The sequence below is a fragment of the Polyodon spathula genome, chromosome 16 (assembly GCF_017654505.1).
Source record: "Polyodon spathula isolate WHYD16114869_AA chromosome 16, ASM1765450v1, whole genome shotgun sequence".
NCBI classification, from domain to species: domain Eukaryota; kingdom Metazoa; phylum Chordata; class Actinopteri; order Acipenseriformes; family Polyodontidae; genus Polyodon; species Polyodon spathula.
The window spans coordinates 34,683,731-34,711,489 of NC_054549.1; the positions used below are offsets into that span (position 1 = coordinate 34,683,731).

General features: G+C 36.9%; 2 protein-coding genes across 2 annotated transcripts in view; both read right to left on the minus strand.

Moving 5' to 3' along the window:
• LOC121329015 (transcription cofactor vestigial-like protein 4) overlaps positions 1-6,565 on the minus strand; it is a 40,974-nt gene extending 34,409 nt beyond the window's left edge. The window contains exons 1-2 of the mRNA XM_041274202.1: positions 6,367-6,565; positions 4,650-4,723 (exon numbers count right to left, since the gene is read on the minus strand). Coding sequence (XP_041130136.1) covers positions 4,650-4,710 — 61 coding nt within the window. The 5' untranslated portion in view covers positions 4,711-4,723; positions 6,367-6,565. The remainder of the gene's footprint in view (positions 1-4,649; positions 4,724-6,366) is intronic.
• An 11,118-nt stretch (positions 6,566-17,683) lies between these two features.
• Positions 17,684-22,349, minus strand: tamm41 (TAM41 mitochondrial translocator assembly and maintenance homolog). Its single transcript, XM_041272979.1, has 8 exons — positions 21,914-22,349; positions 21,111-21,293; positions 20,815-20,907; positions 19,961-20,111; positions 19,677-19,822; positions 19,171-19,336; positions 18,499-18,561; positions 17,684-18,108 (listed from the first exon to the last, which is right to left on the minus strand). The coding sequence occupies exons 1-8, from the start codon at positions 22,049-22,051 to the stop codon at positions 18,032-18,034; spliced, it is 1,017 nt and encodes a 338-aa protein (XP_041128913.1). The 5' UTR covers positions 22,052-22,349; the 3' UTR covers positions 17,684-18,031.
• Between the last annotated feature and the right edge of the window lie 5,410 nt (positions 22,350-27,759).

Genomic DNA, 27,759 nt, shown 5'->3' on the forward strand with positions numbered 1-27,759 from the left:
TATAATATATATATATATATATATATATATATATATATATATATATATATATTATATATATATATTTTTTTTTTTTTTAAATACATAAACGTAAACAGTCTGGATAAAATGGTGTACCACAGGCGAGCATAGAGTTGCACATACAAAAAACAAAAAAAAAAAGATCTGGATGTCCTGCTATTGAACAGAAGGTGAAGAAAGTTATCTGATGTTAGTTTGCAGTTATTAAATTACTGATGCAGGAAAACTAGGTGGAGTCAGTGATTGAGGGATTTCAGGTTTCATCATTTATCCCTGCATTATACTTTAAATATAGGTGTTGCCAACAGTTCCAGCCTGTAGCAGAACAGCAACATGACCTCACTTGGCTATACCAGGAAACTGATTCTTGCTGGCTAGTCAGAACACATTTTCATGATTTAAAATGTTCATTCGTTGCCTTTTTTTTTTTTTTTTTTTTATAATGTTCATGTTGGTTAAACATATGTAGGGCTTGAACTCTTCAGTTTTTATTTTCCAAATTTCTACTACCCCTTTTAAATGTTAATTAGTTGTTTAAATGATGTACTTGCTATCATTGTACACTCCATAATGGGTGTTTTATGCTGAAAAGAAAATCAGTTAAACTGTTAAGTGAGTGAAAAAAACAAAAGCACAATGATAAACTACAGGGTTTCCTAATCCTGGTCCCGGTCCTGGGGACCCACAAGTTACTTTTACAATTGTATTGTTAACTTGAAATCTCCAACTATTTAAAAGCTTAAAATAATTAAAGGTCTAATTAAGCTAACGAATAGGATCAGCTTTGAGCAATTAACATCATTTGCCATGTCTGTTAAAATAAAACATAAGCAAAACAGATCGGTATATGAAAATTAAAAACAAGTGACACTGTTTTGCAGTGAACCGCTTTTTCTGAGTTTAATTCGGAAATAGAATAGGCCCACAATTAGTTTTAAACGTGATCAGAAATAAAACCCGAAAACTTCATTTTCGAATTTATTCTCACAATGTACTGTGTTTTATTATCAGCTACCACATGGTTCATAATCAAAGAGGATTCACAATTAGGATGCTGACGTTACCTTCAGGAGTGTTAAATAAATTGTATGAAAGACACAAATATGCATTTATTTTGTTCAACTGAATAATTATTGCCTCCATTGTCTTGTTACTTAAAAAGACAAGTATACAATTTAAAAGACAGCAAATGTGCTCCCCCCCTCCTTCGCATTTTTTGTTTTTAAAGCCTTTTGGGAGCAGTGCACTTTGGGCTTCTTTTGAATTCTGATGAAGTACTCAAAACAAAACACTTAAGAGCCCCCTCCTTCCTGCTATGTAACAGCAAGAGCATTCCACTTCACAACCTTTTTATTTATTTATTTATTTATATAGAAAGCAGAGACCTTCCGGATCTACAGCCATGCTCTCCCACTGCAGAGAGCTGTATCGAGTGCCTCTCCAGGACCATGCTGCTCATTGGCTGGCAGTGACATCATCTCCCGCTTTCCAGGGCAGGACAGAAGACCTTGAAAAGTAACTGATAAGCAAACGCAATAGCACGTGCCAGTTTTGTGTTCACTGTCCTCCCTGACGCTTCCACACACTCGCACATTACAATGACATGGAACCTGCAGTCAGCTTTTCTTGTTAAAAAAAAAAAAGTATTTTTACACTAAAACATCATACTCTGGAGTTTGTTTCCCACAGTATTCTAAAGTTTAGCTGCTGAATGCGAGTCAGGAAGCAGACTTTGTTGACCAGTTTACAGTTTGTTTGTTCGTTTACATACAGTTTTGGCCAAACGTTTTTGCACCACCCTATAGAATTAATACATTTTGATTCATAAAGTTAAATGAAGCCTGCTGAATAATGTTACATTTAACATATTGAATTACATACTGTTTTGTAGTTTTACTATATACTTAAAGTGACAATTGAAAAAATGTGACATTTCGTAATCTCACATGAAATACTGGCTTCCGGTAGAATTTTGCGATATCATCTTGTAGTTTCTTTGATTACATGGCGTTAAATAAAGACATATAGTTTTTTTTTTTAATTGTTTCAATCCTAAAATTCTAGACAATGCAAAACTTTTTTTTTTCCATTTCTCAAATGTATACAAGGTCTCTGCTGTTAAAACCTGATTATCACTACATCACTCAGGGAGCTCATGAGAGTGGCATCTTCCTACATCGGGGAGCGACACAGAAATGGTTAACCATGACTCGCTATAATAATCCCTAACTTACAATGCTTGCATATAACTCATGTTTCTTGCAAGTTTTAATACAGGGTTTGTTCCGTTCATAAAATTTACTTTTGCCCTTGCATTTTGCAAGACAAGTGGATTGCTGCTTTAGTACAACAGTAAATTCCAATTTTGCAGCAGGAATTATTCACATGAGGTCCCATGCATTTTTTCTAAGTCTGCTTTTGAAGTACTATTTGCTTTGCAAATGCAATTCAGGAGATTCATTTGCATATGAAAGACATGCGGTATGAGGAAAAACCTGTCTAATCATTAGCCAGCAGAAGGTTTACGTCTGTCACTAAGGCAATGCTGATGCTTGTCAAAGTAACGAATAAAGAGCTGCAGGTATAAAAAACAAAACAATACAGTTCATGCGTGTTGACATAGGTGCAGCTACAACCTGACTCATACCTGTGCTTCAGGGCCACTCCATTGTGTGGGAAACATAAACACAAAGGCTTGACAATAATAGTGAGCCAGCATGCAACATACACAAAACATCACTGACAGAACCGTGTTGGATAGCACCCATTTATCAAATGCTTCCTAGATGAAAACAATACTTTACTTTTATGTATGCTACAAACAACAGCCTTGAGGTAGTATTGACAATAACACTGAAATACCAAAGTACACAAAATACCAGAAGAAAGGCTTTCAATTCAAAAGGTCAAACACTGTCATGACAGCAGCAGATCTGCCTTAGTTAAAGAAGCAGTAACATACAGCAAAAGACAAACCTACATTAAAATAATGTGTCCAAAGTCTTCTGCTAATCCCTGCCATACCAGACCCCACCATGACCAAGAACACATAATTGGGGACCTGTGTTCTGCCATCTGCATTCTTTAACAATTCTATTTCTTCTTGTAAAGACAAACACCTACACAATGCATCTCTGGTAGTAATGCTGGTTTACTTTTATGGGAACAGATGTATTGCCTTGTATTTGTACAAAAAAGCTTAGCCAGCCACAACATTGGGGCATCAATTCTAGTAGCAACACAAAAAACAGCAATATGGGCAAATGATGATACTCTGAAAACCTTCATTTTCTGCAATTTTCTTATTGTCTTACTTCATTATAACTTTGATGATCGCTCTAAAAGTGAAGCAGTAAGCATTGTTCTCTACAGTATTGAAAGAAATGAGTAGGCATATATAGTGGTATAGAGTATCATTTACTTGTATTGACAGGTCAAAACTATTTTAGAGTCACTGATTGGCTTCCCTCGCTAAACGCCCACTAGTAATAGTTTACTCATATATTCCATATTCAAACGTGTTTCTTGTGACTTAAAAAGTTTGATGTGTCAAAATTAACGCAACTACGTTAATTGCTTTATGGCCCTCAAGCAAAATATTGAAGTGATCTCCCTGCAAGGCAGTGTCTCACCTTTAAATGCACTGCTTTGATTATTTTTTCCTTGTACCAAGTAAAATGCACCATGCAACTTATTTCTATGGTTTTAGGGTCATCTTTTGTGCCACTGATATATTTTTCCTTACCAATGTTGAATCATGTGAACATGCAGATAATCTCCTCTTGCCATACATTAAGATCATTATGCATCAACCAAAACAACTATGGGCAGAGGACTTCTTCAATGTAGTCCTAATCCAACAACATCTATCAATCCAGATATATATATTATATATATATATATATATATTAGATATCATATCTATATGTATATATATATATATATATATATATATACATATATATATATATATATATATATACATATATATATATATATATATATATATATATATATATATATATATATATATATATATATATATATATATATATATATATATATATATATATAATTTGGGAGTCTGTATAAGATCATGCTTTTAAAATATATAAAGTCAAAAGTATACCAATACTTCACTATTTTAAACTCTAACAAGTTGAAGTTCACTTCTGAAATCTCCCTCCTGCAAATTTATTTTTTGATGGCTTTTATCTAAATACAATGTTCTCTACAGCCACATAATGGAATCAAATTCACAGATTAAAAGTGTGATCATAAAATACTGCAATACAGTGCCCAAAAGGAAATACAAAGATAACATCGATTTCACGCCACTCAGTCCTAAACTAATGAACTGCTGGGATGGAAATATGATCCCACTGCATAGCAGTTAAATCCATTCCTGGTTATACTGGGAGTTCAACAAGACACATCTGAGCTTGTTACCTGTACACTGTGGCAAATCAAGCTTGTATTAAAACCTGGAGCAGGTGAAACTGCTGTGCAACAAATCTTATCCCCACCCCTGCAGTGTGCTTCTATTGAAAGCCACCCTCAAACTACATAAATACAAACCAGCTGTCCAAGAGTGAAAAATGCCAGCTCTTACAAGGGCCCAAACTTACGTTTCTCACCAGCGTGTACTAAAGATGCTGCTCTTGACAAAACATCCAAAGGAGTCTCCATTCTTGGCAAGACCCTATGAATAAGTAAATGATAGAAAAAAAGGAAGACAAAAAACATTATGAAATGCTGTTAATTGTACTCCAAACTGTCGCTGGTTTCATTTTAACTAGGAAACTATACATGGTATTCAAAACGTTGACAGTAAACAGAACCATGTGGGATTGAGATAATAATGCTGTAGCCCAGTAATCGACTGTGTACTGTAAAAACAAACGGCAAACGATTGCACAGCGATCTTCTGCAACTGATGGTAAACGAGTCTTTATTTTGTTTGAGAATACTTGCAATGCACAACAAACACAAGTGTGTTGTCAAAGCAAATCTTAGTGTGATGCACATCAATACTAAAATGTATTTAAAATGTGCTGCATAATATTTATGTTTCATTGTTAAACATTTGGTTTACATTGTACCAGTGCAGATAAAAATAAAACTCTGCCACAACATAGCGTATGGATACAAAATAAAATAAAGTAGCTAAAGGTTTATTGCTTTCTCTTTTAAAATCATTATAATCGCCAGCGAATGCTTGCACGATGAAGTTCAGGAGCATACTGAGATGCAGATTGCGCTACTGTAACCCCTCTGCACTTCTCACAGCGCATTCCAATGATGCCATTTCTCATAAATGCGGAAAAATTACTACAGCATTGCTCTGCTGGTTGGAGATACCGCTGTGTTGTTTGAATTGTTCGTGCCGCTAACGAAGCAGAAGCTTGAATGCCTGCGTCCAGATGTAAAACGTGAATTACGTCCGTCCTAATGCTGCCTTTAGCAGGATTTTCAAATTAATTTTCACCTGAGCAAGAACGCCAAGCATTTAGCAGTTCAAGCACTGCCAAGCATTAGAAAAAAAAATAAAATAAAAATAAAATAAAAAAAAAACTAAAAAGTTGAGTCCCGTAAACCATTAACAAAGTTTCTGTAAACACTTTCAGGAATACTTGGCCAGGTTTTGGCACCTAACACAGTACACATGCTGCATGTATTCTCAATGGATTTAGTCAGCACCCTATACAGTAAGTAGCAGTAGCTTGCACAGTATAAACATCACGTCTACGAATATGCCGTGCAGCTGCCGAACGACGCCAACAAACAGTGAAGTTTGTATATAGTCAAGTCTCCAAACAACCCTATCACATAGTTCACTTGAAGTAACATAGTGCTGTAAATACTTTAAGAAACATTTTAGTATGAACAGGAGAAACTTTATGCACTGAAGAAATGAAACCACAGCGGCAATACGGTAAGCGCACTAATAACCGCAGCACATGCTCCAAACGTTTCCCGCAGTTTCCGACAGTTTTTTTTTCCCTACAACACATCATAAATAGCGAGCTCTCCACTACAACGCCTAATTTGTTTTCCTTTAACTTACATTACCATAAGCACAACACAGTGTCATAAATGTTAACATTGCAACCAAAAATTATCACACGTAGAATGTACTAACAGAGAAGTCGCTCAGCTAAACTATTATTATTATTATTATTATTATTATTATTATTATTATTATTATTATGCACAGGTTCTCAGATGTTGAAATCTAGTATAGCAATCTGCTGGATCTAAGTTTCCAAAAATCGATTTGCTCTTTCATCACGTAAAAGTAAGTATCTTTAGCCAGCTCGTTGCAATCGCTGTGTAAATACATACCACCTTGTAGCGCCACTGTGGTGTCTTGGAAGTTTGAAACGCTGAAGATGTTCTACGGTTATTAATATTATTAAGAGGAAAACACAACTCCCTTTCACTTTTAAGTCACGGAAGGCGCAGGTGTTGAATGATTATCCCAGAGCTAACACAATGACAAAAGAGAGCGCTTGCATTGAATTGAAACTCGCACTGCGTCAACCGGCTCTGTGAAGAATGTGCGGAATGATGGAATTCTCTTCCTAGCAGGTGGTGAAAGTGAACCATCCTCATTGGCTAAACACTCTGAAGTGAGATCAGCATACATTATGTTAATTGAACATGTTACATCACATCCTTAGCAGCAGCGTGTTGACAATATAAGAGAGTTGGCACAACACGGGGAGACTTCGGGTTTGTACAGCAAAGTTGCATCTCGGTCGCCTGGAACCAGGTTTCAAGTAAGCCAGTCCCCGAGAAAGTGGCTTCGTGCCCCCACAGCTGAAAGCCTTCCTTTCTCTTTTAAGCTAAGCAAGGTTGGGCATTTTCATTGCTGGCAGACTCGCATACGATACCAGGAGCTGCACAAAGGTGTGTCTGAACTAGCCCATACTGTATTTCCAGTGGATGAATCCCGAAGGACTATCAGCAAATTCAGGTCGTCGTGTAAACTAGGAAAAAAAAGTGAATGGCTGCCCTCTGGTGGTGTTGATGCTACATAACATTTCTTTAAAAAGTGTTTGATAAAAGCATAGCAAGCCAGGAGTTTAAACTCGAGGAGACAGGGGTTAGTTGAGAGACTGCCCCATAACTTCTTGTCACATGATGACACGTTTCCATGACAATACGTATTAGTGTAATAGTCATGTGATTAACCCTCCTGTGTGTGGAAGCTGTTTATGTATGTTATTTCAAGTTATCAAACTTAAAAAAAAATGTTTTAAACGTCTAGAGTAATTTGTGAGTAGTGAGATATGTTGGTTCATTGTCTAATAACCTAGTAAGTGATTTACTGTTTCTGTACAATGTCATTTGTTTATAAAAAGATAAAGTGTGTTTTTGCCCTGAAAGCTATCCTTGGCCTACAAGATGAACTGAACTTGTATGAGAGGGGTATCAGGTAAATTGAGACTTAAGCTACTGTTTTGTCAGATATTGATTTTTAAACAGTATTTTAATGCCACATGTTGGGTTTTGTTATTACATTTTAATGGCCAGAATCAGTTGGCTTCATTAAAAATTTGTACTCATGAAATGTGTTTTTATTGCACATGTTATGCAGTTTTATTGTATAACAGGCTGTGGCAGGGCAGTAGCCCTGCCCCAGTATATGTGTGGGGAAATGTAAGGTTGGCAGGGATGGGGTTAAATCTTTCCCAGCCAGCAATCACAGGTGTGGCCATTCCCCATTTAGGTAATCGCTTCTAATTAGGGAGTGGCCACATATATAAAAGGAGCCCGAAATGCTTTGTTGGTTGTAGGGAGTTTTCTCGGTCTTGGTCTTTTTTTTTGGGGGGGGGGTCTGGTTTTTGAGTCTCTAATTGCTGCTGATAACATCTTGAGCCTCACATGAGTATTGTACAGAGCTTCCCTGAGTTGGTCTATGCTTCTCACAGACTTGGCGTGACTAACAATTGGTGGTCCAAGGTGTTCACAAGTTTGTTTTTAGCATGACACCTCAAACCTTTAAAGCAGTTGTGGAATAGGAAATTCTCACCACATTGCAATTATATTTACCTATTGGAACTGCCCAGCGTTTTGAGTTTTGTGCACACTGAAAGTGGATAAGAACCATGCAGTATAGGACCAGATAACTAAAGAAGGAACTTCAGAGTCACTCAGACTTTTATACCTGCTGAACCCCAGCACACTGCGCTGTTTCTATATGAGTGCAAACACAGCTTTCTGTTTATTACCTACAGTTCCGTTAACTTAAAATGCTATGCGCTTACACATGATTTCCTACAAACCAGTTCAATGGACAGACTGTACAGCTGGTGTCACTCACTACCATGTAAATGCAGGTGAAGATACTGTAAAGCCAGAACTCAAGTGGTGCCTCCACAAGGTGCGTTTACATTGGAGTGGCTGGCAGTGGGGAGAGCTGTTTTCAGGTATGAGCAACACGCTGCTTGGATTGCATTGAACCAGCTCACAATTTCCTGTAAGCAAAAGTAAAGTAAAAAAACTAGGAGGAATTAACCTGATCAATATTAGAGTTAATTAATGGCATATATTAATAAAAAAATGGGTTCTGGTTTAAGTAAAGTTTCACAACTTAGACACTTTTTTCATAGCACCATGTAGTACCCTGGACTAATAACTATTCTGCACACCTACAGTTAACAACTTTTTCACAGTCACAATTTGTCATTCAAAAAAAGTGTGTCTGTGCCTTTTATGTTTCTCACCTGTGTTCCTTCATAATTCACAAAGATGCTCCTCGCTGTGATTGTCTTTCATAAAGATGATCTGTAGCGGGCTGGCGTGCCTGATTTTGCAAATCCTGCTGCTTCCTTCCTTTGTTCAAAGACTGTTTATTTAACTTGTCAATGAAAAAACAAGTTCCGACCTGGGTGTGAGATGGCGCAATGGGCTACTTCATGAGTATGTTGTATTGTTGTTCTTATGGTACTGGTTTCAAAGCTAGGTGAGATCGTTTGTTTATTTTGTAATAATGGGGATAATTTCCTATATAGACAATGACAAAGGAGACTTTGCTATGAAAGGGAGATGGCACAGTGAACTGGTATGCTATGTTGTTCTTTGCAGTTCATTTTAATTTTCCTTTTTCAGTCTTAAGTTAGTTGTCCTTGTAGTCAATGAAAAAGCTTAGTCTTTTACTGAAGTGAGATGGTGTAGTGAGCTAATTCATTACCATGCTCTGTTGCCCATTTTGGGGGGAATGGGTTCTAGTCCAGGAGAGTTCCTTCCTTTATTTTCCAACTATTGGTTAAAGTCCCTATATATGCAATGAAAATGCAAGCCATTTCACCAAAGTGAGATGGTACAGTGGATTAATTTGCCAGTATACTGTGCTGTTGTTCTTGGAAGACTGTGTTCAAATCCAAGTGTCTTTTCTTTATTTTAAATTAATTGGATCTTTTCCTATATAGACAATAATTCCCTTGTGTACTATGCTGTTATCCTCTGAATACGGTTAAAATCCAGTTTCAAAGACTTTGTTCATGAACCTTAAAGTCAATGAAAAAACAAGTTCTTCCATGGAAGTGAAATGGTGTAGTGAGCTAATTCACCTGCATGCTATAGTGCTCTTTTTGAGGTAATGGGTTCGAATCCAGGAGAGTTCCTTCCTTTAGTTTCAAAAACTTGGTTAAGTCCCTATATAGTCAATGAGAAAGCAAACTGTTCCCTCAAGTGAGATGGCACACTGGACTAATTCACCTGTAGGGTGTGTTGTTTTCCTTGGGCCACTGGGTTCAAATCTAGTCAATTCCTGTTTATTTTCAGAAAATTGGTTAATTGACCTTATATTCAGTGTGAAAGAGAGTTTTTCTGTGGGAGCTGGTGGTGCAGTGGGCTAAGCCCATGGCCTTCTCTCTTGAAGATGGCAGTTCAAATCCAGCTCTGGGTAAGTTCCTGAGGATAGTAATGATTGTTGGTTGTGTTTCCACAGCGGAGGAGGAAGCAGCAGCAGTGGTGGAGGCAGGAGAGGAGAGAAAGGGGGGGGTCTGGCCCCCCCACCTGGGAGGAGAGTGTCAGGTTGGGGTGTTGTTACCTGAATGAAGAGAAATGTGGGTTGATTTATTTTTTGCTTCAACCCTACTACAAGTAACTTATATGTGTGGATTAAGACTATGTATTAAAAAATACACATTGAAGAATCTTTGAAAGAAAAGACTTGCAGATATCCAAGTAACTAACCCACATTTCTCTTCACTCAGGAAGCAACACCCCAGCCTGACACTCTGCTCACAGGTGGGGGGGCCAGACCCCCCCCTTTCTATTCTCTCCTACCTCCACCTGTGGAAACACAACCAACATCATTACTTACAACCAACAATCATTACTCACCTCAGGAACTTACCCAGAGCTGGATTTGAACTGCTGTCTTCAGGGAGTGAAGGCCATGGGCTTAGCCCACTGCACCACCAGCTCCCACAGGAAAGCTTTCTTTCACACTGAATATAAGGTCAATTAACCAATTTTTTGAAAATAAATGAAGGAAGCAGCTAGATTCAAAACCAGTGCCTCAAGAAGAAAGGCAAGGAATACTAGTGAATTAGTCCACTGTACCATCTCACTTGAGTGGAAGAACCTTCTTTTTCATTGAATATATAGAGACTTAACCAATTATTAGAAACTAAAGGAAGGAACTTGCCTGGATTCGAACCCGTTACCTGAAAAAGAATAACGCCGCATGCTATCAAATTAGCTCAGCAGGCCATCTCACTTCCATGGGAGAATCTGCTTTTTCATTGACTTTAACATTAATGAAAGAAAGTCTTTGAAAGAAGGAAGGAATCAATGATTTGAACTCCGTACTCAGAGGACAAGAGCATAGTACACAAGTGAATTATTGTCTATATAGGAGAAGATCCAATTAATTTAAAATAAAGGAAAGACACTTGGATTTGAACACAGTCTTCCAAGAACAACAGCACAGTATACTGGCAAATTAATCCACTGTGCCATCTCACTTCAGGGAAATAGCCTGCTTTTTCATTGCATATATAGGGACTTTAACCAATAGTTGGGAAAATAAAGGAAGGAACTCTCCTGGACTCAAACCCATTCCCCCTGAAAAGAACAACAGAGCATGGTAATGAATTAGCTCACTACACCATCTTACTTCGGTGGAAGAGTTAGTTTTTTCATTGACTACAAGGACAACTAACTTAAGTCTGAAAAAAGAAAATCAACTGAATTTGAACTTGGCAGAATAAGATATCACACTCTTTCACTGTGCCATCTCCCTTTCATAGCAAAGTCTCCTTTATCATTGTCTATATAGGGAATTATCCAATTATTAGAAAAAGAAAGGATCTCACCTAGGTTTGAACTCAGTACCACAAGAAAAACAGTGCAACAAACTAGTAAATTAGCCCACTGAGCCACTTTATTACCAAGGTAAACACTCCTGTATCATTAACTATATAGGAAATTAACACATTATTTGAAAATAAAGGAAGAAATAAGATTTTAACCAAGCATCCTAAGGTGAACAGCACAGCATACTAGTGAATTCACCCACTGTACCACATCACTTCCACGGAAAACCACGTTCTATCATTGTCTTTATAAGGAATTAACACATTCTTTGAAAATAAAGGAACGACTCACCAGGATTTGAGGACAGCGTCCTAAGACAAGCAGCACAGCACACACATGAATTAGCACACTGCCATTATCACAGTAGAAGCACATCTTTTTTTATTTACTCAAGGACAGGTGGAGGACCATGTGGAAGCCCATGAAAAGGCAACTTAAACAGTAGTCATTAAAAGTTTGAAAAAAATATATATGGTATGTTTTTGTATTTGTACCTGCAATTATTGCTTGGTTATATATATATATATATATATATATATATATATATATATATATATATATATATATATATATATATATATATAATTTTAGGGCTTGTTATTAATTATTATTACTGTTATAGTTATAACATAAATATTGAAAGAAATATAATGTGTGCATTGCTTTATATAGTTCTAAGTATTTGTAGAGAAAGGGTGTATCGTGTGTTTTGACTTACCAGACATATCCAAATACTTCATTGGAAACTAAAGAACCGTCAGTACATATTTAGCATTATTGTGAAGCAATACCTCTAGTGGTTAAGATCCTGGGTTGCTAATCACTTGCTCAGTGGGTGTGGTGCTGGTAAGAAACAGGAATGGGGTGGGGGTGAAGGGGAGAGAGGAGGAGAGGAGGAGAGGAGGGGAGGGTATAGGGGGAAGGGTGAACAGGAGAGGGTAGCAGCAGTATTCCTCAGTCCACGAAGAATAGCTCCATGCACCCCCACAGCCTCAGGGTGAAGCAGGCGGATTTTGTATTAGACCTAAAGTTTAGATTTGTGAAGGTTGACATACTCGGCAACAGATTGTCATACAAGAATTAAAGATGTACTGTATACGTTTGGGGAACACCATTGGCGGAAAAAATAAATTAGACATGCACAACTGAATTCGCAAGCACAGGCCTACAAATGAGACAGTTTTCTTCCCAAGATACTATTTGGCATAAAAGTGGGACATCTTCCTCAAAACCAGGAAGATCCAGGGAAAACAGGGACAAGTGACAACTTTAGGGGCCAGCACAAGTAATATGAGACACACACACCTGCAGGGCAGCAGCAGCAAGGTCTGAATATGCACTTTAGCTGAGCTTGTTGTATGTTTGTAAGTTAGTCCCCTGTAAGCAGTTCCCATTTTGAGAAACTGCCCCTATGAACTCTTCTTAGGTGCACTGGCAGAGGGCGTAACCGCAAGTCTTTACTTGAGCACACAATACTACCTTTCAGCAACAACCTGTGGGCAGGGAGCAAATCCTACACTAGAGAAAGTTAAGTGTTCTGTCCCTTCGAGGCAAAATAGCAAAAAAAAAAAAGAAAAACACTGCTGTGAGTTAATTGTACACGTCTGAATTCTCATGTCAGCAACTGAACCCTTCAAGGTGAAGCAGACCCAATTTCAAGAGCTTCTGCTATTGATAAATATTTTTATTTATTAATTTATTTATTTTTCTAAAATGTTGTTTGAGGTGCTAACAGTGAGGCAGGGTCGTTTTCTTTCACAGCTGTGTTAGGTGGCTGCTGTGATTGCCTTTAGTTCCCAGTTACTACAGGTAGAGAAATTGGTTTTAACCATCTGTAAACCCCATGGTTAAGCAGCCACACATGATCACTAAATTTGGTGGTAGGTTTATTCATATTTACATCATGTATCATCAATCGTCAAGTGTATACAATAACAAATTATTATATATATATATATATATAAATATATATAATATATATATATAGATATGTGTGTGTGTTATATATATGTATATATATATGTGTGTATATATATATATATATATATATATATATATATATATATATATATATATATATATATATGTATATTCATTGTTAAAAGTATTACAAGTTAATCAATTTTAAAAAATTATTAATGTTCCATAGTTAAGCAATTAATAACCAATTGTGATTAATGTTTTAGATCAAAAAGTGAAGTCCTTCAGGCTAACGCCAGGTAATCGCATTAAGCAAAAAATAGTTTTTCAACACACACTAAAAAGATGGATGAAGCTTTCTTTTTTCTAAAATGTTGTGTGTGGTGCTAACAGTCAGGTTGGGTTGCATGACTTTCTTATTAGAAGATGCTTTAGATGATTGTGTTAGTGCCCAGTTACTACAGGAAAACGGTCCTTCATTCAGCTTTTTTGTTTAGTTTTTTTTTGGTTTGTTGTTGTTTGTTTAAAGTAGAAGGTAACTCTATTCCAGTGACCTCGAGCATGTCCCAAATTGCTCAGCTTTCACTTTACAACCAAACGGGCAATGAAACATGAGCTCCAGTGAAACTGATTTTTTACAAGCACTGCAGGAACAGGAAGCATAGATAAATGTGTAAAGCACCTGTATCCTCTGGGTTTACCTTCACTCAGACAAGCCGCTCACCACGTGCCACTTCTATTAAAATATCTTAAACATTCCTGTGCAAAACGAATCATTTGGTGGAAAAACAACGTAGAATTAAATGAACAAATAATAAAAGTTGCACATTTGTGTAGTGTTTGCTACATCTGGTCATCCTTCAGGTTATCTTCTTATTGGATAAATCTAACCAGTGATGTTTAATGTGTTTTCTCCTTGTAACTTTCTTTCTATTTTGAGCAATGGTTTTACCCGAGATTAATTTAAGGACTTTTTATAGACATTACCCTTAATTAAACATTTTTTCAAAAAATGTGTTGAGTTGAAAACAGATTTCATAATCAGCTTTAATTAATACAAACCAGATTAAAAATAAATAAATACAATTCCAACAATCTGTAGAGTTGTGTAAACAGGGCACATCATTTCATATTTGCTGATGTTAAATGCACATTTATTAAGACCAACAGTAAGTAAAAGGTGGTCCTGTTCATAACGCTTAGCTCATAGAAATTTCTTTTTTTAATGAATAAAGCTTGATATTCAATAAACTGATCTAGACTGCTGTTAAAGAACATGCTGATGAAAATGAACACTGCAATAGCTGAGCCCTGTTCATAAAGCCTTATTGATAAACATAATTTTATAGTGAAAGCACTAATGGACTTTACATACTTGTTGAATTCAGTTAACGAAGTGAATGAAAAAAGTTCCTTCTCATTCGTCAAACCCTTTTAAGGACTATGCAGACACCCCCGCACACAAACATAATACAACTCGATCAGGGCTAAGCTTGCAGGAAGTAAGAGGAATCTTGCATGAAAAGTTACTTTAGATTTGAAGTCTTTGTTTGACCAGAACTTGAACATGCCAGCTGCCAGCCCTCCTGGCTGGTCCTGCTGCAGTTTTATTTACCAGTACTCACCACCTGCTTGAACTTTCCTGTCTGTTATTACATTCCTGTTGTTCAGTACAATGCAGTTAGATATTAAAGGACAAAGGATTTTGGTGGCCTCTGCTATCTAATAACATTGAGCGAACAATGTGTTGATGCAACACTAACCTGAGCAGAAATTTAACCTCAAAGAATGCATGTACATTAATACCAGCTGAACGATGCCCGCACCATCACCAGCAATGACACAGCATGTAAAGTCATATTGACTTTTTCTGTAGTCTGTAACTTTCATTAACTGCAGAATGCCAAATGGCCAGTTAAAGGTATTACGAATCAGAGTAGAGCTTGGTTGGTATTTTGATTTGGAGGCTAAGTAGGTTAGGGCAGTGGTTCGCAAACAAGTGAGCTGTTAGGCTTTATGTGTTAATGTTTTAACTTGTGTAATATTAAGGGTCCACTATACCATAATGGAGCTCTAAAGGTGAGTCACATGTAAAATAAATAAAACGGTTTGTGAACACCTGGGAAAGAGGGTACTCTCTGCTCTGCGACAGGACTGAAGCAACACAGAGATTGAGAGTGATTTAAAAATAAATGAAACAGAATTTAACAAAACCTTCCAATGACCCTACCCCTAATGGGACCACTGTTGTCTTTATTTTACAATAAACTTTATTTACATTATTACACAGACTAAAGAAACTGGTAGCATCATACACAAAACACTTCCTTGGTTAACAAAAATAGAATAAAAATAATAATACACACCTTCCACAACCTTGCTTTGACTGTGGAGACCACAAACTGCTGAATATTGACATATCAAAGTGAAATGTAAACAAGTTAAACCTGTTTCACTGCACTTTTTTTTTTTTTTTTTTTTTTTTTTTTTTTAAAGACTGTGTAGAGTAGGCCGAAAGGCAGGCGAGTCTGTATTTTGCATCCTGTATTTTACAGCATAAACTCTTGCGAATCTGTTTCAGATTTGAAATTTGTTTGGAGTACTGATTGTAACCTGTGCCATTTTAAAAATGCCTTGTTACTCTTTGTTTTATGTTTTTCCTATTACCATTTTATGGTACATCTGTATTACCTTTTTTGTATTTTCTTCTACGGTACTTTTGATGTAATCAATAAAGACATATGCGTTTTATGATCTTTCCTTGTCTTCATGTCTAACAATAAATATGAATCTCATAATAACAATTTTACAGTAATAAACAAAATATTGTGCTTTCCACTAAGATTTTTATATAAGATTGCGAGAATCGCTTGAAATGTGGTTTCCAACTCAGGTTTCACAGGTCTGTGTAGTAAAATTTATTGCCTAGACTATGTTAGCTTTTAGTGGTAGAAATACACTGAGCACCGTTAAATTGTGTTTCTTAAAACCTCCCGAGGGATGACATGACCGAAAGACTACTTGCACGCCACAAAAATCACTCCTTCATGTGCAACATACTGCAGACATACAAGAAAAATACAGTGCGAACAGTGAAAGACAATCGAGAGAGAAAGAAAGAAAGAAAAACAGACTCAGGCCATTGGACTGTCTTTGTACTGTAGTACAAAATGTTTCAAATCAACCATTAGTAGAGAGTGGGATTTCAGGCAATCAAACATCATACAAGTAGAAAAACATTTTGACGATGGCCTTTGTCGCAAAACTATTAAACACTGACATTCCTAAAGAATAAAAGAAAAAAATGTGGCGTAGTATACTCATTTGGCAAAGGTAATCAAGTCAACCCAAACATGACCATTTTCATATGCTGTTGTGAAAAAAACCTTAAACAAAGGAATAAACAGCATGCAATAGGCTTCTGACCACAGGCTGTAAAAATCACTGCAGCCAGACCATTTATGTAATTTTGTGATTGAGAATTGAAAATAAAAATGCACTATATTAATGGAACTTGGCACAAAAAACCTTATCCCGGTCAGTGGGCTGAAACAGTGGTGCAGGCCTAATGTAATCTAAAATGCAGTTACACTTGTAAGCTTTCAATACAAGCAGATCATCATTTGCTCCACAGTATTGTAAATATATCAGGCTTACCATAAACTCCTATTAATCTCAAACTCAGTAATCCCACTAAACCCTTGAACACAGGTGACTATTACACAGCAACCAATCCAAGGTTAATGAGTTGAAATATTTCAGTTTTCAATTCCATTTTCCATGGATGGGAACAGAGTTTTTTTGGTTTGTTTGTTTTTTTTTCATGCTGCTTACTTCCTAAGGGACTGTTAAAGATCACCAAAGCAGAAATGCCTCTCACTGCTTCAATGCTCTTATGCATTTAGACTATAAACGATCGTCTCGTCAATGGAGTGTCCTGGATTTCAAACACTACGGTACAGAGTAGCAGGAAATCCAGCCACTGAATACATTTCAGACATATACCGTAAAGTTTTTAGTAATCTTGCTTTCATTGAGCTTCATGTTAAATTGAACCAGTCATTATTCTGATAGTTACTATTTTGCCTGTTAATGGTATGTGGTAACCTTTCAGGGTTCAGTTACCAAGCCAGGATACACTACAGGAGCTGCAGTCCAACGAGCAGAAATAACTGTGCATTTAGGATTCAGGGTTGTCTTCAAGGTTTTCCGCATTTTCTGTTTGCTGGTGCAGCAGCTGCATTAGAAGAGGAAGGAAGGCACACAGATTCAATCCATCTCAAACACTAGGACGAGAAATATTTGAAGTGTCCTTCTGAGCAATTCAACTTATCAGTGTACCCGTCATGGACGAAAGCATTTCCTGATCTTGAGGTTTTCAGAGCAGCCATGGAAGAGGAATTTTATTTGATGTTTTAAGTGGTTGCATCATCTCTGCAGGACGACCAGTCATGACACGGGTTGAGGAGCACACTGTTTGTACTGTATGTACTTGTCTGTTAAATTCTCTCAATAAATGACTAGATCTCTCATATCCAACCTCCTTTTTTTTTTTTAAATCACAGTCGCTGCTTAAAACCGCTTCAAATATCAATTGGCCTTCAATTTCAGAGAGAAATAAAAACTTCAAATTCAAGTGATACCTTTCAATCAGCAAGAAACATGTCCACACGAACACACAGGCACATACTATCAAAATAGGTGACTTTAATAATACATACAGTAGAATACAGTGTACAGTGTGCAAAGAGATAGATCAGTGGGACTTCCTTCTCGACCCTTTCCACATTTTCAGGAGTTTCTTCACGCTATATGACACAGTTTTCAACAGGCCTGGATACACGAGGAACAGAAGTATCATTTAACCTTCAGGTTTCAATAAACTACAACAGTTATGACAAAATAACATAAGAAGTTATTCCATAGACAAATCTATTATTAACACTAGCTGTAACATTAGCTTCTCTAACATGAGGAAACATTCAGGGATCATATGAACACTGTTTTAATCTTGAAACTAAATGTACATATACTGAATGGTACACAGAGGTATTGAAAATATCCGGCCACTCTGACCTTGAGTAGGGTGAAAAACAGCTTGAACCATTCCACAGCACCCTATATTATATTTCTTTATAATATTTTTTTTTTATATTACACTGGAAACTAGGCAGATACCTGCTATGTGGTATTCATGTACATATAAGACGCAGTTCCTCTTACCAGCAGTTAGAATTCCTTTCGCACTCTGGGTTATACTTGAAGATTTCACTATTGCAGATATACCTTTAAAAAAAGACGGACATATTGACTTGAAGCACTAACTTAATCATTGGCCATACTTATGAAATGAAAGCATTGTTGCTATTTACTAATTTGTTATTATACACTGTACAGAACAATAGAAAACAGGTGTTTAACAAAACATGATGTACAACTTATATCTTAGTGTATTCCTGTTTATACCAAGCAGGACCAAACATTACACACACACACACATATATATATATATATATATATATATATATATATATATATATATATATATATATATATATATATATAAATCAACCCAGACCATAGCTGTGGACTTCATGATATCAATTAAATGCAGTCTTTGATAACCACTTTCAATGTTCTATATACACTGTCTGTTTTTGCCCAAGATATTCTGAATTGGCTCAACAAAACAGGAGATGAGCCAAACAATAAGCAATTATAATTTAACAGTCTAACAAAGAACCAAGAGGGTTCCCCCCTCACCCCCCAGTGACTTGTTTAGTGTAAACATGCCCTATTGTATTACTGTTTGCTGATGGACTGCATTGCTCATCTATGTGTTTTTCCCCAGTACCACAGTATGGTATGGAAGCACCTGGTTCAAGCCTACAGTACCTTGCTGTACTACTAATCCACAGTCTGGGTCCTGGGCCACCTGCAGCAACATCTCTTCTACATCTCTGTTCTTTCCTGGGGGGTCCACAAGTCGGGTGATCTGCTGCTGGAGAGTCCTGGGCAGACCCATCAGTTGAACAAACTGACCCTCTGGGCTTTTATCAATCTGCAGACATTACCAGAGAAAACAAATACCACTCTAAATATGTACAATAATTGACATCAATTTACCAGAGGGTGACACTGGTTGGAACAAGTGACAGATTAAAATATGGTAACACATATGTCATTTTTATTAGTCTTTTACTTTGTACTACATATAAACCTCCACAGCTAGACAGTGGCATATCTTACATACTGTGCAGTGATCTTGCATGCTCCAGTCCTTAGTTATAATATCTGTAGAAACTAACATTCAAGCCAAGTAGGACACGATAGAAAGAAGGATGGATGGATATAAATAAAAACATGCAGCAGATTAAGATGGCGAGAAGCACAAATCCCACCTCCAATTTTCCCTGATGCTGCTTGTAAACCACCTGTGGACAATCCTGAAGAAAGCTGCTGTACAGCTTCTGAAAGTGAGGCAGGTTGGCCTTGACAATGTTCAGCACCTTGGATTTGTCTTCCCCTATTACCATCCTAAAATCCCCTGGAACCACAAAATCACATTTAACAGCGCGGGCCAGCGATAATGCCGATAAAATAATACAGATCAATTTACATGCAGATAATCCCTCAACTAAATGCATGCACAAATAAACAATGAGAGCTACAACCTGAAACTGACCTGCGTACGAGAGTCCAGCAATCTGGACAAACAGATCCTCTTCTGAGAAGCTCTCTGGAAGCATGAGGAAAGCTGCAGTGACTGCACTCTTAAGGTTGCTAATCAGTGCAGCCTGCAGCTTTCCATTCTCATTCTGCACCAGGATTTTAACCTACACAGACAAGCTTTGTAAGTGCAATATAGAAAATCATTCGCCCTGTTTCTAGATGTGTGGTAGCAGTACACAGTACAGTCTGACACATAAAAATGTATGAGCAGATGTTCCATGTTCCTATTCATAAAAAAAACAAAAACAAATACTGTTTCCACAATTATTTGACAAGTAAATTAGCACTGTCCTCTAGTGGTGATTACACCCAGCATAATTTCTTAAGGAAAAAAAACCTCAGTACTGCAGACAACTTTTAAATAAAAAGCAGACTACTGAGTTTACTGCTTTGAATTATTTTAGTATGAGCTGAAACAGCATGCTCACATGGTATGATGCAAGCTATCCTTCTGAAAAGCTCTGAAAGTCATACATGCACCATTTAAATGAGCAAGGTTTTTGAATACATTCTTGAACCTTAGATCACTGAAGAATCACATGGCAGTGGTTCCTCTAATTTTATTCAGATGTCCCTACTCTCTAAACACCTGCTGTGGTATTGTGCTTTGGGTTTACTTCCACTGCCTTGGAAAAACAAGCTTTGGTTTTAGAAAACCCTCAGTATAGTACATTGGTAAAATAATATGCTTTTGATTTGAATTTGTAAACTGTACAGAGACAAAAAAAAAACATTAGTTAACAACTAACTTAATTTACATTCTCTGCAGCTCAGCCTACCATAAGAATGAATGTACATTGTTCTTACTGGTTTGTGGAGCCTCCCAGACACATACAATGTGTTCCAGTGAAGCAAGTCTTCGATTAATGTATCAGTGCTGATAACACCATACTTAATCACCTGTAAATAAGCAAATATAACATTATAAAAACAGACACCTTTTTTTCTCTCTCTATATAGGTAGATAGATACTTTTCTAGCTATATTACAGGTATAGAATCTGCTGCTGCATTGGCTATAATACATTAAGGGGTTGATGGGCTGTTGTTTATGTTTTACATTGTTTTTCTTTGTCCTGGGGCTCCACACCCTGTTTCTCTTACCCTGCCATCACATGGCACCAATGTATTGTAATAGACTCCTGCTCCATAATTCATCTGCACGTTGCTGACTTGTTTGGGGCCCAGGAAGCGCAGGAAGGAATAATGCTTCCGGTTCTGCATCAGGTTCATAGTATGCCAGGTTGGTGGATCATCGACAGCAATCACAAAGTCTATCATGTTGTTCTGGGGGAGGATTGAAATACATGACAAGACAGAGGGACTGGAGATATAAGAATTGTGTATTCGGTGGAACAAATGTTTGGGTTCAGGTTTTGATTAAAATTACTTCACTTTGCATCAATATTAATTTAACTGTGTCTTTCATCACATTGTTCAGGGATGGAAATAAGACTCCCATTGCACAACAGTTTGACCCACCCCTGGTTTTACTATGCGTTTAATAAAACATACCCAACTTACAGAACTGTGGCTAATCAAAATGGTAGTAAAACCTGGAATGGGTGAAACTGCAATGCAACAGGAGTCTTATTTCCATCCATGCAGTTGAAATTAATGGATCTGATGTTGTGTAAACGCAACACAATCAAAGGTGATTGAAAAAATGATTGAAATAAAAACACAAGAATTACCGTTAGTGGTATGTGTTTTTTCTTACCAAAGACAATGACATAGACAAATGAAAAAGTCGTCACGTTGTGTAGAATTATCTTCTAAAGCATATATATATATATATATATATATATATATATATATATATATATATATGAAAACATGTTAATACAACTGTGAAAAAAGGAAGCCAACAAAATACTAAATACTTTGAGCTGTTATTTCTCTCTTACCCCCATTTGACCTTGGGTGGTCCCAGTTTGCCTGAACACCCCTGAGCCATATGTAAAAGCCAGGCTGATGTCCTGTGGGAACTGGGACAAAATCCTTCGGAACAAAACACTACTGCTCTGAATAGCCGGCACGGACATGACTCAATAAAGCGGTGACCCCACTTACACAGGGATCTACAAGAACAAGCAAATAAATAACAAACTATACTGCAGCTCGTTCTAATGAAGGCATTGCTAGTACTTCAGTGTTGAGCACATGTCAACAGCGTTACGCCGGTGAAATTGAACTTTTTGTACGAAATGCATTTTTTTTTTTTTTGCAAATGAATTTGAACTATTTATTCACGCAACTTCACACTGACCGAATTTAACTAATAATACATCATCCGTAATAAAATATCAAACCTAACCAGCAAGCAAATATCAAACCCCACAATCAAGGAAAGCTGCAAGCAGCAACAACAAACCAGAACTTCACACCAAATGTTTTTGACTCCCCCTCTAGTGGTCGGAGGCTACATTAATTTTAGGCTATAGAGAAATAGAGCAAAACTACTACTGTTGTTTCAAATGCTGGTACTAGCAACGTGTTTATCCAATATTTCAGGGATTCAGTCCATTGCAAATGAAACGCAAGAACTGTCAGGCAATGTGTTCTTGTAACCTTTGAAGTAATGAGTTGTACAGTAGGTGCCAAACAGTGAACTGCAAACCCACAACTATGCTGTGGATACCTTGTGAAAAAAAGGTGTGTGTGTGTGCGAGTGTTTTCAATAATGTCCATACTATTCCACTTTCTCTCTGGTGACTTGTTTCTCAGCAGTTCTTTTCACAAACAGCACAGTGATTGCAGCATTGCAATCTGTGTTTAATAAACAGCATACCTCCTTTCAAATCCTTGAGTAATGTACTGGCCCGGAGACATTATGGGACTTTATGATGTCATGGGCATTACTGATTATATAACTATTTATCTTTTTTTCTGAATTTAGCTCCCAATGATGATGTGATGCATGATTGTTTATATTACATTTTCAGGCAGATCCTATTCAGAATACAGTATATGTATTGTATTTAATGGAGGTGGTTAATAATATATAAAGCAGTAAACTGATTCATTAGCTATGATAACTAGCAGGACTATACTGAAGCTTGACAGTACGTATCTTGGAAGCTGTTTATTTTCAATGTTTCACTGAAGGACAAATGGTTTTAGTGAATAAACTGGACACACTTTGATGAGTCATCAGGTAAGTCTGTGCTTGTACTCAGAGGATGGACTGTAGCCACAATCTTAATCAAACAATGCCATACAGTAAACGAAACAAGATCTATTGAAGATAAGTTATCTTTATAAAGACCTTCTGAGGCCACGGTTTCTCTGAACAATAATAAACAGTCACTTTACACTTCCGTCAAGCCTTTATGAGCAGGAATTCATTAGAGGTTCATCAGCGTGCATGATGCAGGAATTCATTAGAGGTTCATCAGCGTGCATGATGCAGGAATTCATTAGAGGTTCATCAGCGTGCATGATGCAGGAATTCATCAGAGGTTCATCAGCGTGCATGATGCAGGAATTCATCAGAGGTTCATCAGCGTGCATGATGCAGGAATTCATTAGAGGTTCATCAGCGTGCATGATGCAGGAATTCATCAGAGGTTCATCAGCGTGCATGATGCAGGAATTCATCAGAGGTTCATCAGTGTGCATGATGCAGGAATTCATCAGAGGTTCATCAGCGTGCATGATGCAGGAATTCATCAGAGGTTCATCAGCGTGCATGATGCAGGAGTTCATCAGATGATGCAGGAATTCATCAGCGTGCATGATGCAGGAATTCATCAGCATCAGCGTGCATGATGCAGGAATTCATCAGAGGTTCATCAGCGTGCATGATGCAGGAATTCATCAGAGGCTCATCAGTGTGCATGATGCAGGAATCCATCGGAGGATCATCAGCGTGCATGATGCAGGAATTCATCAGAGGTTCATCAGCGTGCATGATGCAGGAACTCATCAAAGGTTCATCAGCTTGCATGATACAAGTTTCCACTCCCCACAGCAGCAGTGCCATGACCTGGCTGTATGATACACAGAATTTGGATGTTCTAAATTGCTATGTAAATGTTCAGTGCTACATTTATATTTATATCAAAACTGCAAGAAATTCCTTTAAAATATAATAATAACATCTTTATATAGCACCTCTCATAGTGGACCACCATCACAAAATGCTTTACAGAGGAAGGCTGTGAACTGTGCATAATATGCAGAGTCACTTAAAATAGGACACTGATTTATCATTTCATCTGCAGGAGGTTGAGTAACTTGCTTAGGCTCACACAATGAGTGAGTCAGTCAGCAGCAGAGGTTGGATTTGAACTGGTGACCTTCTCATTACAAGTCCTGGACTAATCAGTGGACCACACTGCCTCCTATCATTATTATATCATTTAAACAACTGGTTTGGGGCAAAACATTATAACCCACGTGCATGTGATGCATATTTGAACCTCTCCATCTAGGTTCTATCATTTTTCCCTATTTCAGCCAGTTGGATTTGTGTGCTATTTTGAATGTTTGCAAAAGGAGAAGAAGAAGGTACTGCATTTTCGTGTTTGGAAACTAGATGGTGATTTAAATATTTTCTATATCGTTGTCAAAATGTCCATTCCTTTTTTTCATTTTCACTGAAGTGCAGCATCAGATTTATGACAGGCAAGTCTTTGATAGAATTTTACCTCTTTCATGTTTGGTAGTGCCTTTTATGTAGTCATTAGGATGTTGCTAGACATTAATATTACTGTCAGGACCTCTAAATATAACCTTTCTTTGATCACCCTCTTTCTTTGAATTAATAATGCCCTAATGCTCCGTACCTAACAAAGGTTGGCTCTGACCTTATTAGTGACTGATAGGATCACTTTCTTCTGTCAGGCTGTAATTGAGGGATGGGATTTTCATATTTATTTTCACTTTCGGAGATGCTGTGTAACTTTACTTGAACAAGCAGACATGAATCTTCCCTTTTTGGCCTCACTTAAAAAAAAAAACACATATCAAGTTCCCAACAGTCTCCAGTACCTCTAATTTAGCATTGTAATCTTGTTAGGCTTAATTAGCCAGTGATGTAAGATTGTGGTGTCTTTCAATTACGTCTTAAGCGAGTGCATTTCCAGGAACACCAAGTATCAATGTTATATATAACCTAGCCCAGACAGCCTCTGCAGGAGAATGTAAATGAAGTAAAAGCTCCATTAACTTCACAAGCTGCCTATTTTTTTAAATTGCATCTTACAGTTAATCGCATGCACGGATCTAATAGAATATATATATATATATATATATATATATATATATATATATATATATATATATATATATATATATATATATATATATATATATATATAAGATTGTCTTAAGGATTTATTAACACAGTTTAAACCTGTTTCTGTTTTGGAATTAAATTGCCTGAGTATTCTAATTAATTATAATGTATTTTATGATTCTATATTTAATATTGAACAGGCACAACCAATGAGAACAAACTCAAATTCATTTAATTTTGTATTAAAGGTCTGAACATTGTAAAATAGAAAGACAAAAATGGAGCTACTTTAAAGAAAACAAAAAAAAACCCGACTGCACGTTTATTGAACTGTGTTCTTGGTGGTGCAGTGTCACTGTTTGTGGTACAATAGGTTGCCATCATGTTGGGCTGTTTCTTTTCCAACATAGAGAAGTTTTCGTGTACATATATACTCAGTAATACTCAGTGGAGTCCATTGACTGTGGGAGCTGGTATCTGACTGTGTTTTGAGGTATGATTAGACCTCTTTAATAGGGGCCACCAAAAACAGTTATTTTAAAAGCCAGCAGGATCTCCATTAGTGCCACAAGAGGATGCTGCAAGCTTTGTGTATCTTTCTTTCACGAGATTTCAGCCTCATTACACAGTGCTGGGCAGGACACCACACAGCTGGAACCAGTCCCCAGCATACGCAAAGCACAGCGGCAATGTGCACAATAAAGATTTTGTCTGTTACAGTTTTGTGGTTTTCTTCAGGCATGAGAGGGAAATTGTCTGGAGTACATTTGTAAGGCCTCAGTGGTCACATTTCTGTATGATGCAATTATTTTATTATACCCTATCCAAAAAGAAAGTGGAATCTGGGTTGTCTCCAAGCAGACTGAATTAATTCTTAGCAAATATAGGCTGGCACTTCTGTCAGTCAAGCTCTATTACTGTAAAAATGAGCCATTTTATTTCTGCATTGCTTGTTTTGACCTGTTCACAAAAAACATGTCTATCTATGCACTGTGTATACTCTGCTATTATTTTGCTTAGTTTACTTAGCAACAGAAAGTCAACCAGGGTGACAACTTTATCACTAGAAATAAGCAAATTTTACACTATTTTCAGCCATTACATTCCTATCTGGTAACAAAGGAAACCCATGCGGCATTCACCTCATTACTATAGTTCTAAAACAGGTTGATTCCTAAGGTTATGAATTATGGCTATTTTAATTGAAATACCCTTGACTAATTATCCTGGAATGTAGCACCGTCATTTATTAAGTGTCCCTGTAAGTGGAGCTAGTATGAGTTTGCAAACCAGCCACCACTGCCCCTCATACTATTTAAATGTTATTACCCATTGCAGCTGTCAGCTTTTTATTTTCAATGTTAAGGATACGCCTCAGACAAAACCCAACTGCACCTTTCACTTTGACCTGTGACCTAAGATTGCCGCCATAGTGGTGTTATGTGACTTATTATTTTCCAGAAGATAAAGACACTTTCAAATATTGTTGTAAATAAATGTATAAATACTGCTACTGCTGCCTCACTACTACATGCCTGTCTTCACAGTGCCAGTTCAGCTGCTGGGTGACCTATTTTAAAAAGACATTTAATTCCACAATCTTCTTGGATATTGCAGTATCCGAATAATGTCTTGTCAGATCCTTATCACAGTATGAACCTCTGATTTTTCAGAGTTCAATGTGTCAGTGAAGATTTAAAACCTCTTCATGCTGTTTTAAGAAAGAGGTTTTCATGATTAGTATTTATTTTTTTCAAAAAGATCACTCTTCGCTCTTCCTTAAAACATATAAAAAAATATATAATCAATTGAATTTCAGCTTGGCTTTCAAATACATGCACTGTGGTGTGTATAACTATAACACCTACAGTGCAGGAGATGAGGTTTTGATGTTTCGCCTCACAGTGTTCAGGAGCACTTTATGGGTTTGAGAATATATTTCTTGAAGTAGGGTGTGAGTGATTCACCCCATACCCTTTCTCTGTCAAATCACTTGCAGCACACATATATGATATATTTTAAATGGGAAAGCACAATGCTTTAGGGTATGCTTTTATAGCAATTAAATGCATATTCTATTCCACTGAGAAGTATGTCACTCAAACGTAGAAGTAAGGGCTGAAAGTTGATAAACCATATCACAGTGAATTTATAGATGAAATAAATAGACAGTTTCCTAACACAAGCTTATTATTATCTAACAAGGAACTGAAGATAAGAAGTTATATTTTTATTAATAAAAGTAGCTCCAGGCAAGCTAATAAAACAGTATAAACTCTTCAAACACTGCAGACCTAATTATATGGCTAGGGAAAAAAAAAAGTATTGGATTATATAAAAATAGCAAGAAATAACCTCTAATGTATGGATTCTCAAACTCTGTGTCTGCTGGTTTTCATTCTAACTGATCTCTCAATTACTTAACTAGACACTTAATAAAACTGTTAATTAGCTTAATTAGACCTTTTTACTTGTTTTCAGCTCTTAAACAGTTGCAGTTCAAGTTACTTA